At 53.6% G+C, this 19035-nt stretch overlaps 4 protein-coding genes across 8 annotated transcripts; 2 read left to right on the top strand and 2 right to left on the bottom strand.

The window, feature by feature from the left end:
- Positions 1-42: 42 nt before the first annotated feature.
- Positions 43-3268, bottom strand: HTRA2 (HtrA serine peptidase 2). 2 transcript variants are annotated; one of them, XM_002811876.6, is made up of 8 exons: positions 2700-3268; positions 2391-2595; positions 2107-2301; positions 1849-1881; positions 1518-1623; positions 1295-1364; positions 506-601; positions 43-400 (listed from the first exon to the last, which is right to left on the bottom strand). In XM_002811876.6, exons 1-8 carry the CDS (start codon positions 3203-3205, stop codon positions 235-237), a joined length of 1377 nt encoding a protein of 458 aa, XP_002811922.1. In that variant the 5' UTR covers positions 3206-3268; the 3' UTR covers positions 43-234. The 2 variants fall into 2 exon arrangements, with proteins under 2 accessions (XP_002811922.1, XP_009235428.1); XM_009237153.4 differs by lacking the exon at positions 506-601 and having other exon boundaries at positions 2700-3205.
- A 72-nt stretch (positions 3269-3340) lies between these two features.
- Positions 3341-6550, top strand: AUP1 (AUP1 lipid droplet regulating VLDL assembly factor). 3 transcript variants are annotated; one of them, XM_002811880.6, is made up of 12 exons: positions 3341-3635; positions 3716-3853; positions 3933-4083; positions 4280-4464; positions 4723-4795; positions 4891-4964; positions 5206-5272; positions 5374-5476; positions 5612-5731; positions 5839-5954; positions 6143-6261; positions 6366-6550. In XM_002811880.6, exons 1-12 carry the CDS (start codon positions 3586-3588, stop codon positions 6400-6402), a joined length of 1233 nt encoding a protein of 410 aa, XP_002811926.1. In that variant the 5' UTR covers positions 3341-3585; the 3' UTR covers positions 6403-6550. The 3 variants fall into 3 exon arrangements, with proteins under 3 accessions (XP_002811926.1, XP_054403986.1, XP_054403985.1); XM_054548011.1 differs by lacking the exon at positions 6366-6550 and having other exon boundaries at positions 3503-3635; positions 6081-6265; XM_054548010.1 differs by lacking the exons at positions 6143-6261; positions 6366-6550 and adding an exon at positions 6081-6140 and having other exon boundaries at positions 3503-3635; positions 5839-5990.
- A 78-nt stretch (positions 6551-6628) lies between these two features.
- On the top strand, positions 6629-15062 carry DQX1 (DEAQ-box RNA dependent ATPase 1). The gene is made up of 11 exons (XM_024242517.2): positions 6629-7706; positions 7983-8176; positions 8876-9260; positions 9631-9858; positions 9950-10049; positions 10154-10312; positions 10397-10588; positions 13093-13212; positions 13381-13571; positions 13898-14088; positions 14526-15062. The coding sequence occupies exons 1-11, from the start codon at positions 7401-7403 to the stop codon at positions 14680-14682; spliced, it is 2223 nt and encodes a 740-aa protein (XP_024098285.1). The 5' UTR covers positions 6629-7400; the 3' UTR covers positions 14683-15062.
- TLX2 (T cell leukemia homeobox 2) lies at positions 9402-18689 on the bottom strand. Of its 2 annotated transcripts, none has more exons than XM_002811881.3 (4): positions 17934-18689; positions 17270-17507; positions 16122-17166; positions 9402-10068 (listed from the first exon to the last, which is right to left on the bottom strand). In XM_002811881.3, the coding sequence occupies exons 1-3, from the start codon at positions 18331-18333 to the stop codon at positions 16950-16952; spliced, it is 855 nt and encodes a 284-aa protein (XP_002811927.1). In that variant the 5' UTR covers positions 18334-18689; the 3' UTR covers positions 9402-10068; positions 16122-16949. The 2 variants fall into 2 exon arrangements, with proteins under 2 accessions (XP_002811927.1, XP_054403993.1); XM_054548018.1 differs by having other exon boundaries at positions 16667-17166; positions 17934-18486.
- Between the last annotated feature and the right edge of the window lie 346 nt (positions 18690-19035).

Consider the following 19035-nt stretch of genomic DNA (forward strand, 5'->3'; position numbering starts at 1 on the left):
GGGAAAAGATCCAGCCCTCCCACCTCATTTTTTACTATAATATGTTGCTAGGTATAATTTTATTTTATATAAAAAGTGTTTCTGTGATTCTTCAGAGCCCAGGAGTCAGTGCTGGTGGTTGGAGGGACCTGCCCCCACTGGTTCATTTAACCCTCTGTCCCGGCGCCCTCAGAGCCTCAGCCAGGAAGGCAAGGAGGAAATCAGAGCAGGAGCCTCATACTCTTGGTGATCTATTCATTCTGTGACCTCAGGGGTCACATATAAGGTCAGTGTTTCTCGTCCCCGCCGGATCTGCACTGCCAGCTGGGATTGGGTTCGAACAGCTTCATAAACATCTTCAGCATTTTGTACCATCTGCTCCCCAATGGCCAAAATCACATCACCAGGCCGCAGACCAGCCCTACAGAGAAAAATGGACAGAGAGAAAGGAAGGAGTACAAAGCCTAGTTCAAGGACACATGCACACCTTGCCCATCCCCATATCACACTGCAGCCTCTCCCTCACCGGTGTGCAGGGGAGCCCAGGATGACTTTATGGATGAGTACACCATGCTGAACATCGGGAAAGCTTGGTTCTCGAAGCTGTAGTTCAGCAAGGATGCTGAAAGTACACAGATCACCCTATTAGCCAAACCCAGGCATTCTCCCCATCCTGAGTTCCACCTCAAGTCTCTCATCAACACATTGATAAATATACAGACAGGACATGAGCTAGGTACTACAAAATACAATGGCAACTCACTTTCTGTCTTCTAGCAATAAAGTGCAACATGTACATAAAAGATGTACACCACACGAGGGCACCAAATGACAAACAGTGTTAAATCAATAGCACTAATGTCATTCTAGAATACTAAGAGAAGCTTTAAGGGGAAAGAACTTAAGTTGAGCCTAAAAGGATGGGTCTGATATTAACCATATAAAACAAGAACAGCATAAATAAAAAACATGGGAGTAGGAAATCAGGTTGGCTGAGTATTCATATAGGAAGGTATTACAGCCAGGTCCAGAAAGTTGATTTACAGACAGATGGAAAATGGCCCTTAAATGCCAAGTTAATGGATTGAAGCCTTGAAATCAAAGCAGTAACAGGATGAAATCAATCTGGTGACAGGTGTACAAAGTGAAGTGGGATAAGAAAGTCAAGATGATGAAGGGAGACAGCTGTTGTGATTATTTCAAGTGTGACGCAGTTCATTTTAGATAAAGACAGAAATGAGAACAAAGCTCAACAGAGGTGCCCACCTCTGATTACACTGGTCACATTACATGTCACTATCCCTAAAGTTCATACCTGGGACTCAGGGTCAGCATCATCACCCCAATGTAGCGCCGCTGGGACCCACTGATTCCAGAGGAGGAATCTGTGACAGAGGGACAAATAAGCCCCACCCAGCTATATCCTTCCTTCCCCGCCCTCTTCTCCCAGTAGACTACCCTCCAGGAAGTCCCAATGAATGCCCTTCCCCTATTTCCACCACTTTAAAGGAACCCGTTTCCCCATAAGCCAGGCTCACTCTTCTTTTCCCCACGATGCAGAAACTCTCGAAGACGATCAGAAGGGATGGCAAAGGAGATTCCAGCTGTGACCTTCATGGTGTTCACTCCAATCACCTCCCCATCCTGCAGGGATACAGCCCCCAGTTCCCTAGCCCAAACAAATAGTAGGGGATGGGGGCACCCGAACAAAAGTACCAGCAAGTGTTGGGGAGATCTGGTTGGATATTGAGAGATAGCCAACAAAGAACTGCTCAGAAACTTGACCAAACATCCTCGAATTAGGGAAAACCTACCCTTCCCACACTAACCTGGGGCAGGGATTCTTGGAAGGAAGGATGTCTCACTCACCAGGTTAACCAGGGGACCTCCAGAGTTTCCAAACTGTAGGACAAGGAGAAAACATGAAAGAGATCTGGGGATTCTAAGTCTGGGGGCATACCAGGATGTAGGTACTTTCTGCAAATTCTTTCTCAGCCCATGAATGAGTGGCCACATTTTTGCAGCCTAAGCTCTATATAGGCTCATCCACCATATATCAGCTGGTGCTTGTACCACAGCCTCTCCCCCTCCCCCATCATTTGTCATTTCTCTCTTATCAGGACGCACATCAATAGCTGCATCAGTCTGAATGTATTCCACATTGGTTTGGGGGAGTCCCAGGTCTCTGGCTGGACGCTGAGCAGAGCTAACAATGCCGGATGTGATCGTGTTCTGCAGTGCAAAGGGACTTCCCATGGCAACAACAAACTCCCCTTGCCGGACATCCGCTGAGCGTCCCAGAGGCAGCGTGGGGAGAGGCTCCTAAGGGAGAATGGGTATAAGACACCTGTCATCTGAAGATGCGAGCAAATAAGCAGCTCCAACCAGACCTGGCCTACCCCAGCCCCCACCTTAGTCTGAATCCTCAGCGTTGCGATGTCTGCCACGGGATCCACAGCTGTGACCACGGCCTCATACGTGTCGCCGCTAAGCAGTCTCACACGGACTCTGCGCCGATCAGCCACCACATGGGCGTTGGTGACAATGAGCCCATCGGCAGCCACCACGAATCCTGAGCCGTTCGAGATAGGGACTTCGCGGCCCAAGAAAGGGTGCCTGAAATGGAGGGAAAGCACAGATAAGAGGAGGCTCTGACCCCTCCTACCCGCCCGCCCTCCAGCCCGTGGCTTCAGTGCCTCCCGGTCTACCCCCACCATTACCGGTCCAGGATCTCGATATAGACCACGGCAGGTGCTGTCTTCTCCACCACATCTGCGATGAAGTTGTACTGACTTCGGGGAGAAGCGGGCGGCGGGCCAGGGACGGCGGCGAGGACGGCCGGAGGACCCCGACCCCCGCCCCACAACAACAACAGCACTGCCCCCCCAGCGCCCAGCGCCACCGCCAGCCACGCGCGCGAACGGGTTCCAGAGTTCTCTGAGGCCTCCCGGGTCCTGGTATCTGGGGTCACCGCAGTCAGTTGTGCCCGGGGACCCGGGGTCCCAGACGTCAGGCATGCTCGGAGTTCAGTGACCCCAACAGACAACCGGGCCCAGAGACTGGGGGTCCCATAAGTCACTCGGGCCCGGGGGTCAGAAGTTTCTGACGTCAGCAGGGCCCGGAGGTCAGGGGTCAACCGGGGTCTCCTCCCCCAGCGAATGCCCCCCAAAGCCCGCCATGCCCGAAGGCTCCAGCCTGCACCCCGCCCCGCCCTCGGCGCAGCCATCAGCTCCGCCTTGGCTGCCTCCTCGCCCGCCCTACTCAGAGGCGGCACCTTGGACGCGAGCAGGCGGACAGTAGGACGCGGGGCACGCCGGTACCTGAAGTCCTCCAGAAGTGCACGCCGGGACCAGGATTCCGGGAGGCCGACTCCTCCTCGCCCCACGAATGCCGGGAATTGTGGTCTCCGCTGGACGCGAGTTGTGAGACGGCCCAAGGGGCCGCGGGGTATGCTGGGACCGCTAGCCCTTCCGGCGCGCCTCAGGACTTCGGGTCCCCTCACCCCGGGCGGATGCCCAAAGACTCCGCCTTCCCAGGAGCCCCTGCGGCCGGGCGCGAAGATGGCGGCGGCGGCGGCGACGGCCGGGCACTCCTGAAGCAGCAGTTATGGAGCTTCCCTCAGGGCCGGGGCCGGAGCGGCTCTTTGACTCGCACCGGTAAGAGACCCGGCGGGAAGAGACAGATCCCCGCGTCCTCTGGGCCTTCGGCGCCTGACCACTTCGCCTCTCGCCCCCAGGCTCCCGGGTGACTGCTTCCTGCTGCTCGCGCTGCTGCTCTACGCGCCAGTCGGGTTCTGCCTCCTAGTCCTACGCCTCTTTCTCGGGATCCACGTCTTCCTGGTCAGCTGCGCGCTGCCAGACAGCGTCCTTCGCAGGTTCCGACGCGGGCGTTCGGGGAGTGTCAGAGCTGGGTCTGGCTCGGGGCCACACAGTCACCACCTCCTGTGTCCCCAGGTTCGTAGTACGGACCATGTGTGCGGTGCTGGGGCTCGTGGCCCGGCAGGAGGACTCCGGACTCCGGGATCACAGTGTCAGGGTCCTCATTTCCAACCACGTGACACCTTTCGACCACAACATAGTCAATTTGCTTACCACCTGTAGCACCGTGAGTGAGAGCGAGGCCGAGAGCGCCCCGGGGCGGTTCCCTGGGGCCCAGCTGAAGGCCCCCCTGGTCCCCACTCGCGTTCCCCATGGAGGATACTGAGCCTTACCCCTAACCCCGATCCTCTACCCCACATGTCAGGTTTTTTTTTTTCATTTTCCTCAATATTTTTCTTCTTGCTTTCTCTTCTGGTTCCCAGCCTCTACTCAATAGTCCCCCCAGCTTTGTGTGCTGGTCTCGGGGCTTCATGGAGATGAATGGGCGGGGGGAGTTGGTGGAGTCACTCAAGAGATTCTGTGCTTCCACGAGGCTTCCCCCCACTCCTCTGCTGCTATTCCCTGAGGAAGAGGCCACCAATGGCCGGGAGGGACTCCTGCGCTTCAGGTGGGTTTAGCTCAGGTATGGGGCACCAGCTGGGTAGGTGGTCAAGCTTGTGGGTCCTTGAGTTTTTACAGCTTTCTTCGGCCCTTAGCCCCCATCATCTCCAGTTCATTTCCTTTCTGTCCACTGTTAGTTCTTTCTCCTGAATCCCTTCATTCTTCAATTATGTGCTTGTAGAGTTTGACAGTTGCCTGTTATAAGGCAGGTATGAGCTGACTAGGCTGGCTGGATTCCCATCCTGCTTTCTCCTTCCTCTTCTAGTTCCTGGCCATTTTCTATCCAAGACGTGGTACAACCTCTTACCCTGCAAGTTCAGAGACCCCTGGTCTCTGTGGTGAGTGTGTGTTGAACAGGGAATCTCTGGGGCTTGGAGGGGAAGTTTCCCATCCCTGGCCCTGGCTTAGGCCTCACTTCATGCCCTCCCCTCAGACGGTGTCAGATGCCTCCTGGGTCTCAGAACTGCTGTGGTCACTTTTCGTCCCTTTCACGGTGTATCAAGTAAGGTATTAACTGCCCTCACATTTTGGTCGCTGGGGAGAGGCTCACCTCAAGGTCGAGGAATTAGTGGCCTCTGCCCTGTCCATTTGTAGATCTTTATATCAAGGTTCTACCACAGAGGCAACACAAAGTATTTACAGTATTTACTATTTTCCCACCCACCATGCAAAGAGGTACCAAAGTGGGGAATGGTGACAGCCCCTACCCTGGGTGCCCACAACATAGCCCTGGATTGTTTTTTTGCAGGTGGCTTCGTCCTGTTCATCGCCAACTAGGGGAAGCGAATGAGGAGTTTGCACTCCGTGTACAACAGGTGGTCGGGTGCACAGACAGGGTGGAGGCGGGGTCCCTGCTTAGGAGGAGAGGCAGGAAAGCTTGAGATCTTGACACTTCCAGTCTTCCAATTCTCCCTAGCTGGTGGCCAAGGAATTGGGCCAGACAGGGACACGACTCACTCCAGCTGACAAAGCAGAGCACATGAAGCGACAAAGACACCCCAGATTGCGCCCCCAGTCAGGTATGTGGTCTCTATACATTATAGTTTTTGGGGTTTCTTTTTTCAGCCTACTATGATTCCTCCCCTATTCCTGTGCTAGTTAGCCTCTCCTTCTAGTTCTCTACTTACCAGAATTTCTTTTTTCTTTTTCCACAGCCCAGTCTTCTTTCCCTCCCTCCCCTGGTCCTTCTCCTGATGTGCAACTGGCAACTCTGGCTCAGAGAGTCAAGGAAGTTTTGCCCCATGTGCCATTGGGTGTCATCCAGAGAGACCTGGGTATGGGAAAGGGTGGCCCCACACCGGGAGATGGGCACAGGGAGGAAAAGTGGGTTGTGAAGGAAGAAAGTAAGCAGGGAGTGGACTCCCTTCTCTTTTCTCCCCAGCCAAGACTGGCTGTGTAGACTTGACTATCACAAATCTGCTTGAGGGGGCCGTAGCTTTCATGCCTGAAGATATCACCAAGGGAACTCAGTCCCTACCCACTGCCTCTGCCCCCAAGGTGAGACCCAGGAAATGGTCAGATCCAAGTCTTGGGGTGAGTTGGGGGCAGGCTACTTACTCCCTTATCCCTGACCTTTCTTTTTTGATCCTGAGACCCTAGCATAGTGCCTCTCTTGCAAAGTAGGCATTCGATGCGTGTTTAATGATGATGACTCCGCAAGCCCTCTGACATTGTGATCACCTCAGTTTCCCAGCTCTGGCCCGGTGACCCCTCAGCCAACAGCCCTAACATTTGCCAAGTCTTCCTGGGCCCGGCAGGAGAGCCTGCAGGAGCGCAAGCAAGCACTATATGAATACGCAAGAAGGTGAGGGGGTTAGAGGACAATTAATAGGATGTGGCAAATTGGAGAATGGAATTATGGAGCTACTATGGCAAAGCCTGAATAATATCTCTCCCTATGTCCCACAGGAGATTCACAGAGAGACGAGCCCAGGAGGCTGACTGAGCTCAAAGGAACAGGATGGCACCCAGAGCCGCAGGACGGAGACTGGGGGCAGCCCTCACCCAACTCACAACAGGCTGGATGGGTGGGTGGTAAAAAGGGAAGGATGAGGCTCCCCCAATGTCACATTAAATTCATGGTTTTCATTCAAGGCGTCTGTTGTCTCTCTGGGTCTCAAAAGCCCTGTGAGTGGGTTCCTTATTCCTTGGCTGCGGGGGATGGGGGTGAGAGTCTTGTACATTTGAAGGGGGTAGTCAGACTGCAACTGTCTAAAATCACCTCCTCATGCCAACTGATGAGTGATAAATTAAGGAAGTGTAACTGAACTGAAGACCCAGCTTGGGTGATCAGCCCAGGTTTTGGAGGAAGCTGCTGCAAAACTACAAGTCCCAGCATGCCTTTCACAAGCACACTACACATCATCTATAGAGTTCACACATGCTCAGTGTGGTAGCTGGAGCCTGTTTTCCATAGGTTCCTGACTAGGTTAAATAAGGTGGAGCAAATAGCCCCACCCCAAAAGCAGGCTTCAGGATTTGAAGTTTGAGCCCATCCCTGAGGTAGAGCCGGAATTTACCTTTGTACTTCACACGGTCAGGGTTGGTGGTGACTACGTGGGTCTGGAGCTGACTGCCGTCCTGACACGTCCTAGAGCTGCAAGCAGGTTTGAATCCAGGATCCCTGTGACTCTGCTGTTCCTCTCCCCACCCTGTATATTCTTTATCCTTTTCCCTTCAGGACTTTCCCACAGGTTACTAGGTCTCACATAATTTCTACTGCCCTTGAGGACCCCTGCCTAAGTAAGATTTCTACTACCTGCCAACAGGGTAATAGTATCAGGTAGATTTCTACTACCTGACTATAGGGACTGTCCACTAACTCTCAGTAGCCCTTTATCAAAATACCTAGCACTGTTTCCTGGCAGGAAATGCTGGGAAGGGTGGGCCCCAGAGCATGATCAACTGAAGGTAGAGGTTAAGGATCAGGGCTGAGGTGGGAAGATGGTGTCGGTCACCAAATATGACCTTACTGGCTGCTCTGCCTTCTGCAGATCCTGCCAGAGAGCCACCATGACCTCTCAGCCTCTCAGGCTAGCAGAAGACTATGGCCCAAGTCCTGGGGAGTCTGAACTGGCTGTGAACCCCTTTGATGGGCTTCCCTTCTCTTCCCGCTACTATGAGCTGCTGAAGCAGCGCCAAGCCTTGCCCATCTGGGCTGCTCGCTTTACCTTCTTGGAGCAGTTGGAGAGTAACCCCACTGGAGTGGTGCTGGTGTCTGGGGAGCCTGGTTCTGGCAAGAGCACCCAGGTGTGGTGGGGGTTGTGGGGGCAGGCAGATTCTGGGAGTGGACAAAGGGAGGAGCTGGGGAATTGGCCTTTCCCTGGGCAAGGGGAGACTGGGCTGCGTGGGGTCATGAGGAAGGTGAACAAAGAGATGGGATGGGTTAGACTGGCCCTGGAGGCTGGTGAAAGACCAGGGGACTCCCCAAATAAGGAGAGATTAAAGTGGCCATAGTTCCCTGAGCACTTTTGACTGAGGTCCTACATCTTCCTCACTGGCTCTCCTTCCCTACTTCTATCCCAGATCCCTCAGTGGTGTGCAGAGTTTGCGCTGGCCAGAGGGTTCCAGAAAGGACAGGTTACTGTTACTCAGCCCTACCCTCTTGCAGCCCGGAGCCTGGCTCTGCGGGTTGCTGATGAGATGGACCTGACCCTGGGTCATGAGGTTGGATACAGCATCCCCCAGGAGGACTGCACGGGGCCCAACACCCTGCTCAGGTGGGGGCCTCTGCAGGCCTTACCCGAATCTAATTCCCCTCACTCAGTAGAAACAAACCTATTCCTCTGGCATCTCACCATACCCTCCCTTAGCCCAACTCACTCTTTTATTTTATTTATTTTGGAGAAAGGGTCTCACTCTGTCACCCAGGCTGGAGTGCAGTGGTGCAATCACAACTCACTGCAGCCTCAACCTCCCGGGCTCAAGTGATCCTCCCACCTCTGCCTCCCAAGTAACTGGGATTACAGGCACGCACCTCCACGCCTGGCTAATTTTTATATTTTTTGCCATGTTGCCCAGGCTGGTCTGAAACTCCTGGGCTTAAGTGATCCGCCCACCTCGGTCTCCCAAAGTGTAAGGACTACAGGCATGAGCCACCGTGCCTGGCCCCAACTCACTCTAAATTGTGTGTGGTGCGATGGCTAAAGTAAGTCCTTGAATCCCAGCCAGGGGCCTCAGACATTCAGCCTCACCCTCATCAGAAAAATTTCACTTCCCAGCTGGCGTATACCTTGTGAACAAAGTGTTCTCAGTAGGGTTGTGGGATCACAGTTATGGGTCCATAGGCTCAGGAAGTCACAGCATATTTTTCTGACCTTCAGTATCAAAATATACATCCCTCGGGGAGAAGTTTCCCTGAGCTTGTGGGGCTGGTCAGTGTCCACACTGATTCCTCTGCCCACTACCAATGTCAACAGGTTCTGCTGGGACAGGCTGCTTCTGCAGGAGGTGGCCTCGACCCGAGGCACTGGAGCCTGGGGCGTGCTGGTACTAGATGAGGCTCAGGAGCGGTCGGTGGCATCGGATTCACTCCAGGGGCTACTGCAAGATGCCAGGCTGGAAAAACTTCCGGGGGACCTCAGAGTGGTTGTGGTTACTGACCCAGCCCTTGAACCTAAGCTTCGAGCTTTCTGGGGCAATCCTCCTATTGTGCATATACCCAGAGAGCCTGGTGAGAGACCTTCCCCCATCTACTGGGACACCATCCCACCTGATCGGGTGGAAGCTGCCTGCCAAGCAGTGCTTGAGTTGTGTCAGAAGGAGGCTCCAGGAGATGTGCTAGTGTTCCTGCCCAGTGAGGAGGTAAAAACAAAACAAAACAAAAAAACAGCCTGCAAAAGGAGGTACTCATCATCATCTTCCAGTCCTGGGGAATGGGAAAGGGAGCAATGTCTGTTAGGAACAGTAGAGTTGCAGTATTTACTCTCCGCTGAGGTCCCAGAGAAAAACTTGAGGATTTCAGGGTAAAGAGGTTTACCACTCACTTTTTTATTCCCTTTAATGCAGAGATTTGTGATTCAGTGAACCCCTGAAATTATAAAACCTTCAATTTTATAAGTAATTTGCATTTTTTCAGAGTGAAGGGCTGTAACTTTCAACAGTCTTTCAAAGGGATCTGTGACCCCAAAAAAGGTGAGAACTGCCCTAATGCCCCACCCACCCTTCTCCTCAGGAAATTTCTCTGTGCTGTGAATCCTTGTCCAGGGAGGTAGAGTCCTTGCCTCTCCAAGGGCTTCCACCACGAGTACTGCCCCTTCACCCAGACTGTGGACAAGCCGTTCAGGCTGTGTATGAGGACATGGGTGCCCGAAAGGTTGTGGTCACTCACTGGCTGGCTGACTTCTCCTTCTCCCTCCCTTCCATCCAACATGTCATCGACTCAGGACTGGAGCTCCGAAGTGTGAGTGAGAGAGAGAGATGGCGGTGGGGTAGTAAAGACAGAAATGGCCCACTCTGATCTGTCTTGGCCTTGGTTGGGGGACGGGCAACAGGTTTACAATCCTAGGATCCGAGCAGAATTCCAAGTGTTGAGGCCAATCAGCAAGTGTCAGGCAGAGGCAAGACGACTGCGAGCTAAAGGGTTCCCACCAGGTAAGAGCTTTTGCCCTCACTGAAATAAAAAACCCAAGAGTCACCAACATGCAAGCCCAGAGAAATCTACAGTGGTCTTCTTTCCCAGGTCTTTTTCCCCTCAGGATCCTGCCTCTGCCTGTATCCTAAGTCCTTCTTAGAACTAGAAGCTCCACCATTGCCCCAACCCAGGGTGTGTGAGGAGAATCTGAGCTCCCTGGTGTTACTACTAAAAAGGAGACAGATTGCAGAGCCAGGGGAGTGTCACTTCCTGGACCAGCCTGGTGAGCACCTCTCCTGCCCAAGCACTGCCATCTGACCACCCAGTTCTGAAACTTAATATCCTGTAAGCCCTGTTTCCTCACCAGCTCCAGAAGCATTGATGCAAGCCCTGGAAGATTTAGACTATCTGGCAGCCCTGGATGATGATGGGGACCTGTCGGATCTGGGTGTCATACTATCAGAGTTCCCTCTGGCCCCTGAGCTGGCCAAAGCCCTGCTGGCCTCATGCGAGTTTGACTGTGTGGACGAGATGCTCACCCTGGCTGCCATGCTCACAGGTATAAATCGCTGCTGTAAATCCATAGCTCTTGAAAGCACTTCAGCCATTCCTCTTGGGTTTTGGTGCTCCTGAGGCTAGCCCTCTCCTCTCTGCTCCAGTTGCCACCCCTCACAATCCCTAAAGAACCAGGCTTAGTCACCCATCTCCCTCTTTTCTCTTTAGCCTTTTTTCTCTGCTGGTTCTTGCCCTCAGCGTGCTTAAATCTCTCCTAATCTGTTATTGCTAAAACTCACACACCCCTCTTCCTCAACCCTATCCTCCCCTTCAGCTATGCAGCAAGATTTCTATCCTGTTCTAACTGGTGTATTGCTCACCCACTGCACTCCAGCTTCAGGTCTACCATGCCAGTGAAACAGCTTTCAACTCACCAGTGACCTTCCAGGTACCTAATCCAGTGGATACTTTTGAACCCTTATTCATGACCTTCTTTTGACACTTGAGATTGCTGACCGCTCCATCTTGAAACTGCCTCCTCCCTAGGCCTCTGTAACGCTGCTCCTCATGGTTTTCATCCTACGTCTCTGGTCATCCCCTTTATCTTTTCCTTGAGCTCTTTGTCCTCTTCTTATCCATTGTAAATTGGTCCTCAGGGTTCTATTCTTGCCTCTTTTGTCTTCTATTCCCTGAACTCTCTGAGCAAGTTTATCCACACCCATGGTTTGAAGTGCTACCTTTAGCCTTAAAATTTCCAAACCTTGTGCTGTGTATCTCTCACCCAATACCATTCTTCGAATCTGAGAGACAGAGAGAGAGGGAGGGAGAGAGGGATGGGGAGAGGGGGAGAGAGGGAGAGGGGGAAAGAGGGAGAGGGAAAGAGAGGGAAAGAGAGAGAGAGCATACCCCAACTCCTGACGAACGTTTCTTTTTTTCTTTTTCTTTTTTTTTGAGTCAAAGTCTCACTCTGTCACCCAGGCTGGAGTGCAATGGCATGATCTCAGCTCACTGCAACCTCTGTCTGCCTGGTTCAAGCAATTCTCGTGCCTCAGCCTCCCAAGTAGCTGGGACTACAGGCATGCACCACCATGCCCAGCTGATTCTTGTATTTTTAGTAGAGACGGGTTTTTGCCATGTTGGCCAAGCTGGTCTCAAAGTCCTGACCTCAGGTGATCCATCCACCTCAGCCTTCCAAACTGCTGGGATTACAGGCCTGAGTCTCGGCACCCAGCCCCTGATGGACATTTCTACCAGAATAGTTAACAGTACCTCAGCTCAGAACTGAACTCAAATGCTCTATTAAACCACTCCCTCACCAGCATCACCACAAAATCTTTTCCTCTCTCTAGAGTCTCAGATTCAGATAATACTATTATCTCTGCTGCTCTGCTACCATCACTCTAGACCAGTCTTTCTCCAGGTTATTTCACTTTTATCTCCTAAACGTAAATATATATATAAATATATTCATCTGCCCTTCTCCATATTCACTTCCAGTGAATATGGTAGGTAGGATCTGCCAGTGGTAGGTCCTCCTCATTGCTCAGCTGGATTTCCTCAGTAGCCTCCTAACTAGTAATGTGAACTTTTTCAGACACATGGACTCTCTTACTTAAAAACTCTTCTTCAGCCAGGCATGGTGGTTTGTGCCTGTAATCTCAGCACTTTGGGAGGCTGAGATGGGAGGATCACATGAGGTCAGGAGTTTGAGACCAGCCTGGGCAACATAGTGAGACCCTGTCTCTACAAAAACAAAAAATTAGCCAGGTGTGGTGGCATATGCCTGTAGTCTCAGCTACTGAAGAGACTGAGGTAGGAGGATCATTTAAGCCTGGGAGGTTGAGGCTGAAACAGGCCATGATCACGCCACTTCACTCCAGCCTGGGCAAGAGAGTGAGACCCTGTCTCAAACAAACAAACAACAACAACAACAAAAAAAACCACAACTCTTCCTCTACAGCTACTCTTTACTTTAAAGACAGTTCCTTTCCTCAGTACTCCAGCCTGTCATGACCTTACCTATACCTACCTCTCCAGCTTTATCTCCTGCCATTCTGCCACATGTCATTTCATTCTCTCCACCCATACCAGATGGCTTGCAGTTCCCCAAATATGCTATATTATTAACTTACATGCCATGCTGTTGCCACAGTCTAAAACATACTCCCTGCCCCTTCTCCACTCGGCTAATTCCTACTCAAATTTCAAATACTAGCCCAAGGGTCCTCATCTTTCTCTCTTCCATCACTCACATCCTCACCACCTAAAGCCTGGATTAGGTATCCTCCTCTTTGTTTCCACAGTACCATATACAAACACCTATCATGCTTATCAAGTCTGCTTATCTGTTGGTCTCTCCCACCAGACTTGAAGCTCCTTGATGGCAGAGACTGTATTTCATTTATTTATCCTCAATGTTTAATAAAGTGCATAGCACCTAGAAGTTATCTATGTCTTTTGAATAAAGTTCCCAAAGGGACATTTCTGCCTTTTCAGCATTCTACTTGTACTACTATCCCTTCCCATTTCCCAAATGGCAGATTCTACCATCTACTCTTCTGCCTCCAGCTGCCCCTGGGTTTACCCGTCCTCCACTCAGTGCAGAAGAAGCTGCCCTGCGTCGGGCCCTGGAACACACAGATGGTGACCACAGTTCTCTGATCCAGGTGTATGAAGCCTTTATACAAAGTGAGTTCTGCATCCTTTTATAGAATCCCAGATTTTCCAAAGAGGGGAAATGTTATGCAGTCAGCTGACAGATCTCTATGCTCAGAAAGAGGCGACCCTTTGGCTAAGGGTTGGGTTATTTCAGGGGTCTCAAGGACTTTAGTTTAGCTGGTCCCTTTCCTCTCCTAGGTGGAGCAGATGAGGCTTGGTGCCAGGCTCGAGGTCTGAATTGGGCAGCATTGTGCCAAGCCCATAAACTTCGGGGAGAACTCCTAGAACTCATGCAACGAATTGAACTTCCCTTGTCCCTACCAGCCTTTGGCTCTGAGCAGAATCGCAGAGACCTTCAGAGAGCACTGGTGTCAGGATACTTTCTCAAGGTTAGAGGAAAGGGTGGGGGTGAGGGTGATCAAAGGAGCAAAAGGCAAAGAGAACAAATATTGGTAAGCCACTTTGAAATCAGGGTCCAGGTGGCCATTCAAAAGATTCTTTAGAACCAGAAAGGACTTTTCCCTTGAGGATTTGAGGTAAAAGGCGCTATGGAAAATGCCATGAGGTATAGTAGAGACCAGACAACACCTAGAGGTAATGCTTTACTTTTAATGCTCTCATCACCCTTACTCTTTCTCAATCCCCTTTTTATTTTTTTCTACTGCCTGCCTCTTCCCTTTTATTTATTCCATCAATATTTTTGCCTTTCAATAAGGTGGCCAGAGACACAGACGGGACTGGAAATTACCTACTCTTAACCCATAAGCATGTGGCCCAGCTCTCCTCATACTGCTGCTACCGAAGCCGCAGAGCTCCTGCCAGACCCCCACCATGGGTGCTCTACCACAATTTCACCATATCCAAAGACAACTGCCTTTCCATTGTTTCTGAGATTCAACCACAGATGTGAGTTCCCTGACATCCCTCCTATACTGCCTATTCCTCTCCCTGGGGCCAAAATTATGGCTGGGGAGTTAGAGAGACAGAGGAAGGGATCTTAGTGGTTAGTAAAAACATGATCTGAGGAGACAGGATTTGTGGAAGGGCTGGTAAGAAGTTTAAAAGTCTGCATTATAAGAGAAGATGCACTTTTGGAGACCTAGGCAAGAGGAGTGCTTGAGGCTAGGAGTTTGAAACCACCCTGTAGTCCCAGCTACTTGGGAGATTGAGGTGGGAGGATTACTTGAGTCTAAGGCTAAGGATTACAGGAGTCTAAGGCTACAGTGAGTTATGATCATGCCACTGAACTCCAGCCCAGGCAACAGAGCGAGACCCTGTCTCTAAAAAGAGAGAGACAGAGAGAGAGAAGATGCAGATCATCTAATTATGACTCTCTCTATTAGGCTGGTGGAATTGGCCCCTCCATACTTCCTGAGTAACTTGCCTCCCAGTGAGAGCAGAGACCTTCTGAACCAGCTAAGGGAAGGAATGGCAGATTCTACAGCAGGGAGCAAATCATCCTCAGCCCAGGAGTTCAGAGATCCCTGTGTCCTGCAGTGACCTGCCTGCCTGTGGAATGGAGCTGGGTTCATCTCATCACATTAGATTCTCCCTCAGGGTGGCACCAAAGCACCCAGACAGATTTAGAAGCCCAAAGTTTAGGGTCAAATGTAAACCCTGGAACCTGAGTCCCAAGAAATGGTTGACTGGGAATGGAGAGAATGCGGTAAACCACAGTCCACATAGGGAAGGACTCTTTCCTTAGCCTTCTCTTATTGATTGGAGAGGGACTGACATGCTCCCCCATTCTCTCAACTTTGCCAAACCCATTCTTGTACTCCCTTGCGATCTATAAAAGATTTTTCTATGATGCCAATTTTTAGTTTGGTCCTGCAGTGCCATATACAACATCCATAAATCAGTGATGATATTACAGTAAATAACCAGGGCCAGCTCCTCCAACTATATAGTCTCTAGCCTTTTCCCATCTCCAATCAGGCCTTCATGCTATGATCGACATAGTTGTCACTAGCACAGACATGAGTTGTCTGGCTACAGTTGGTCTCTAGCCTGGCCTCTCTTCCCTCTGTCACAGTGCACCAGCCTCCAGGGGACAAAGGATGGGGGTGCTAGAGGAATCAGACAAATTCTTCCCTTTCTTCCTCATACAACTTAAATCCAATTCCTTTTTAAACCTTAAGGCTAATGCAACCATCCCCTAACTAGACTTTCTATTAACAAGCTTCCCAGCAGCCCAGACACACCCACAAGCTGAAGTCTTTCTAACAAACTTCAGAGACATCATGCTTTCCTTTCTTTCTTCTTAGGTTCTCCTTCCTTCCCTTCCCCTTTTCTGCCCTCGGACTTTTTTTTTTTTTTTTTTAGACGGAGTCTCACTCTGTCACCCAGGCTGGAGTGCAGTGGTGCGATCTAAGCTCACTGCAACCTCCACCTCCTGGGTTCAAGCGATCCTCCTGCCTCAGCCTCCTGAGTAGCTGGGACTACAGGCATGTGCCACCATGCCCGGCTAATTTTTGTATTTTTAGTCGAGACGGGGTTTCTCCGTGTTAGCCAGGATGGTCTCAATCTCCTGACCTTGTGATTCTCCCGCCTTGGCCCAAAGTGCTGGGATTACAGGCGTGAGCCACTGTGCCCAGCCTGCCCTTGGACTAATGACTTAGGTATTCTCCATCATCTTGCACATCGCAAACGTGGTTGTCGAATTTGGTGGAAAGGTTTAGTCCTTAGAACTCTGCTTTTCTCCTCAGAGTTCCCTCCCTCAGAGATTCTATCTGTTCTCATTCATTCTATCTAGGTCCACCTCTATGTGGATGTCAGCTGATTTCCCTTAAAGGCACTTCTCCAGGATTTATTCTCTCTAGGTATAGCATTTAGTTTTGCCTATACAGTTAATTTTGCTCCAGTCTTCCCAATTTCCCTTTCATCATCCACAGCACCATTGATTTCCTGATGCTGCACATTACCACTCTTGGAATTACCTTTGATTCTTCTTAAGCTTGTCACTTCCAAATTATTTTCCAAATTCTCTTCACCCTAACTCCACTGGGCCCATTAACTTTGTCCACTGTTTCCTCCTCTCCCTTCTCTGTCCCTATGTGACACCAGAGCCAGATTTTCTTTCTAGATTTTCTCTTTCGTTGGGTGTGTAAGTATCCGACTCGCCTCCTGCCCAGGCGTGTTGCCGGAGGATGTGGCCAGCAGGCTGAACACACATGACAACGTGAGGCTCAAAGTCAGGAAGGAATCCTTAGCGATTATTTTACAGTTGAGGGATGAGATGCCCGGGGTGGACAACCTTCTGGTTCCGGTCACAATCAGCCAGCCTCTCGCGCTCCAGCACCCCCTCTATTGCTTCGCCGTGGTCGGCGTCTTCTTTCCTTCACACCTTTGGTACAGACCCAGCCGGCACTGCGCGCAACGCCGCTAGAGCCCCGCAGAGCCCCAGCTCCCGACCACCCGCCGGAGAATTCCGAGTCCCTCAGGAAAGCAGCTCCCATTGGCCAGCCCGGCCCCCTCCCCGCACCTCATTGGCTACTGTCCTGCAGGTCCCGCCCTCTCGGCGCCTCAGGTTCCAGCGGCGGCGTAACGGCAGTGAAGTGAAAAATGGCGGGAAAGGCCGCCTCTGAGCTGGCAGTGCATCTGCGCAACGCTGGCTTGGGAGCCGGCCGGTGGTGGAGGAGCCCTCGACGACAGCCTCAAGGCCTGCCGCTCCTCACGCGCCCGGCTGCCACTAGACTATGGGCGCAGGCAGCCGCGCGCTCCACCGCTCCGGGCCCGGCGCTCCACGCCGATCGGACGGGCGTCGCTCACACCACCGAGGCGAGCCCGGACACTGAAGCCACTTTGTTGTCCTCGGCCCAGGGCTGCAGGTTCTGCAGCGCGAAGAGCGACGAGTTGTGCAGGCAGAGAGGGTCCGGGGGCAGCGGCGGCCGCAGCGGCCGTGGCAACGCGTCCTGCTGCAGGTGCAAGAGCAGCCGGCCCGCGCGGTGACGCTCGGCCTCGCGCTCCTCCGCCGTCTGGCGCCTAAGGGAGGGAGACGCGGGGTCAGCGGGGCCGCCCGCCGCCTCGCTTCTCACCAGGCCCGGCTCGGGGACCCCAGTCCGCCCTCGCCCGCGCCACGCCTCACCGCCACTTGGTGCGTCGGTTCTGGAACCACGTTTTGACCTGTGCGTCGGTCATGCGCAAGGCCTTGGCCAGCGCCGCCCTCTCCGCAGAGGCCAGGTACTTCTGGCGCAGGAAGCGCCGCTCCAACTCCAGCACCTGTGAGCGGGAGAAGGATGTGCGCGGCTTCTTCCGCTTCGGAGGGGTCCGGTTTTGGTAGGGGTGGCCTATGCGGCGCGTCCCAGAGAAGGGCGAGAGCGCAGCTACCGGGAGGAAGAAAGACCAGGGCAGGATTTGCAGGGTGGCCCGAGGTGCCACTGAGAAGGCCGCGCGGCTGTCCAGGCCGCAGAGCTCCCGCGCCCTGTCCTTACCCGGGCCCTAAGCATCAGCCGAGGCCTATAGCCAAGAAAGACCCTTCCCCTGGGATGCGAGGGAGACGTCCCCTGTAACTTCACCGTACCCTCCCCGCGCGTGGACAGTGGGACTACAGAGGAAGGCACAGGCGCCGACGGCAGCTCCCTCCCTATCGCCTCTCGGAGGCAGGACCCAGAGATTCGAGTTGGGGGAGGATCCCCTGGGAGGATCTAGTGGGAGGTGTGAAAGGGGTCCTTGAGTTGGAGCAGAAAGCTAAGAGATGAGGAGACGGGGTCAGAGTCGGGCGTGACGCTGGAGGGGTCAGACAACCTCACCCGTGAGCCGGTCCTTGGCAAAGCGGCGGCCGCTGTCCATCCAGGGGAAGGTGAGTCCCGCTAGGCCTCCGGCGCCGCCCAAACCCGAGGGCCCAGGCACTGCAGGCGCCCCCGCCGCGGGCGGCGGCACAGGCAGCGGGCGGTGCGCAGGGACGCGGATCACGCCGCCCGGGCCCACTCCGGAGCTGCCGGGCAGCGGGGCAAGTGAGCCGGCGGGACCGTAGCCCGAGGCTCCGTGGTATCCACCCGAGAACGCCCCACTCTCCCCATGACCCTGGCCCCCGCGACCCGGGCCTAGACCGCCCCCTGGGGTTTCGGGGCCGCTCAGGATCTGATCGATGCCGAAGCTGATTGGCTCGTGGTGTGGGAGGTTGTGTGGACCCAGCATCCCCGGCTCCATCGGTCTGGGCCGAGGAGAACCGCCGGAGGTTCGTGGTTGGGGAGGATGCCTCAGGCAGCGCCAGAACCCCAGCGGCGGCGCGCTCCGGAGAGTGGCCTCAGGGGCCCGCGGGGCTGGCCAAGGCAGGGCGCCGGGGTCCCCGAAACAGCAGCATCCCTGTGCACCCGGAGCAGCCGCGCCCGTGCCAGCCGCTGCCGGGCGTCCGCGCAGGGACTTGCATCCCGGAGGAGCACGACCAGCTGGGGCCCCTGGAGCTTCCTTGCTGGCTCTCAAGCGCAAATAGACGCTGGGCTGCCGGCGCCGCTGCCCAAGTCCCGGGTGGAGAGGGTTGGCCAGCTCCGGCTGGGGCAGTGACTGACGGATCGGCCCGGGTGGGTAGTGGGGGCTGGAGGTAGGGCAGGGGCGGGGCCCAGCAGTTAAAGGGGAAGGGACGCCTGTTTGCGCCAAGCGCAGGGGGAAGGCTGGCTGGCGGAGATGTGCGGGGCGGGGGCCAGGGGGCCAGGGTGTTAGGAACCAGGCTCAGCGCGGGAGGGGCCCGAGCATGGGTCGCTGAGTCAGCGGAGATGCTCACCGCGCCTCCATCCTTGCTGGCCTCCGCCTTTGGGCTGCCTCAGCCTTTGGGCTGCCTCCGCCTCACCGGCTTCCTCCGCAGGTGCCTCCTCCCCCAGCCCCCACTCTTCGCCTCTCGATGGATCCTTCTGG

Source organism: Pongo abelii, chromosome 12 (assembly GCF_028885655.2).
Source record: "Pongo abelii isolate AG06213 chromosome 12, NHGRI_mPonAbe1-v2.0_pri, whole genome shotgun sequence".
Taxonomy (NCBI): Eukaryota; Metazoa; Chordata; class Mammalia; order Primates; family Hominidae; genus Pongo; species Pongo abelii.

Bases quoted from the DNA above. Each gene is read 5' to 3' on its own strand.
- HTRA2 (XM_002811876.6), bottom strand. From the start codon at position 3,205: ATGGCTGCGCCGAGGGCGGGGCGGGGTGCAGGCTGGAGCCTTCGGGCA. The intron at 1,365-1,517 runs GTGAGCCTGGCT...CCTCTGTCACAG, and splicing joins GCATCGTGGGGAAAAGAAGA to ATTCCTCCTCTGGAATCAGT. The intron at 401-505 runs GTGAGGGAGAGG...TTTTCTCTGTAG, and splicing joins CTGGGCTCCCCTGCACACCG to GGCTGGTCTGCGGCCTGGTG.
- AUP1 (XM_002811880.6), top strand. From the start codon at position 3,586: ATGGAGCTTCCCTCAGGGCCGGGGCCGGAGCGGCTCTTTGACTCGCAC. The intron at 4,965-5,205 runs GTATTAACTGCC...GTTTTTTTGCAG, and splicing joins TTCACGGTGTATCAAGTAAG to GTGGCTTCGTCCTGTTCATC. The intron at 5,273-5,373 runs GTGGTCGGGTGC...AATTCTCCCTAG, and splicing joins TTGCACTCCGTGTACAACAG to CTGGTGGCCAAGGAATTGGG.
- DQX1 (XM_024242517.2), top strand. From the start codon at position 7,401: ATGGTGTCGGTCACCAAATATGACCTTACTGGCTGCTCTGCCTTCTGC. The intron at 8,177-8,875 runs GTGGGGGCCTCT...CAATGTCAACAG, and splicing joins GGGCCCAACACCCTGCTCAG to GTTCTGCTGGGACAGGCTGC. The intron at 9,859-9,949 runs GTGAGTGAGAGA...GACGGGCAACAG, and splicing joins CAGGACTGGAGCTCCGAAGT to GTTTACAATCCTAGGATCCG.
- TLX2 (XM_002811881.3), bottom strand. From the start codon at position 18,333: ATGGAGCCGGGGATGCTGGGTCCACACAACCTCCCACACCACGAGCCA. The intron at 17,508-17,933 runs GTGAGGTTGTCT...TCCTCCCGGTAG, and splicing joins TGCCAAGGACCGGCTCACGG to CTGCGCTCTCGCCCTTCTCT. The intron at 17,167-17,269 runs GTGAGGCGTGGC...TCCCTCCCTTAG, and splicing joins AACCGACGCACCAAGTGGCG to GCGCCAGACGGCGGAGGAGC.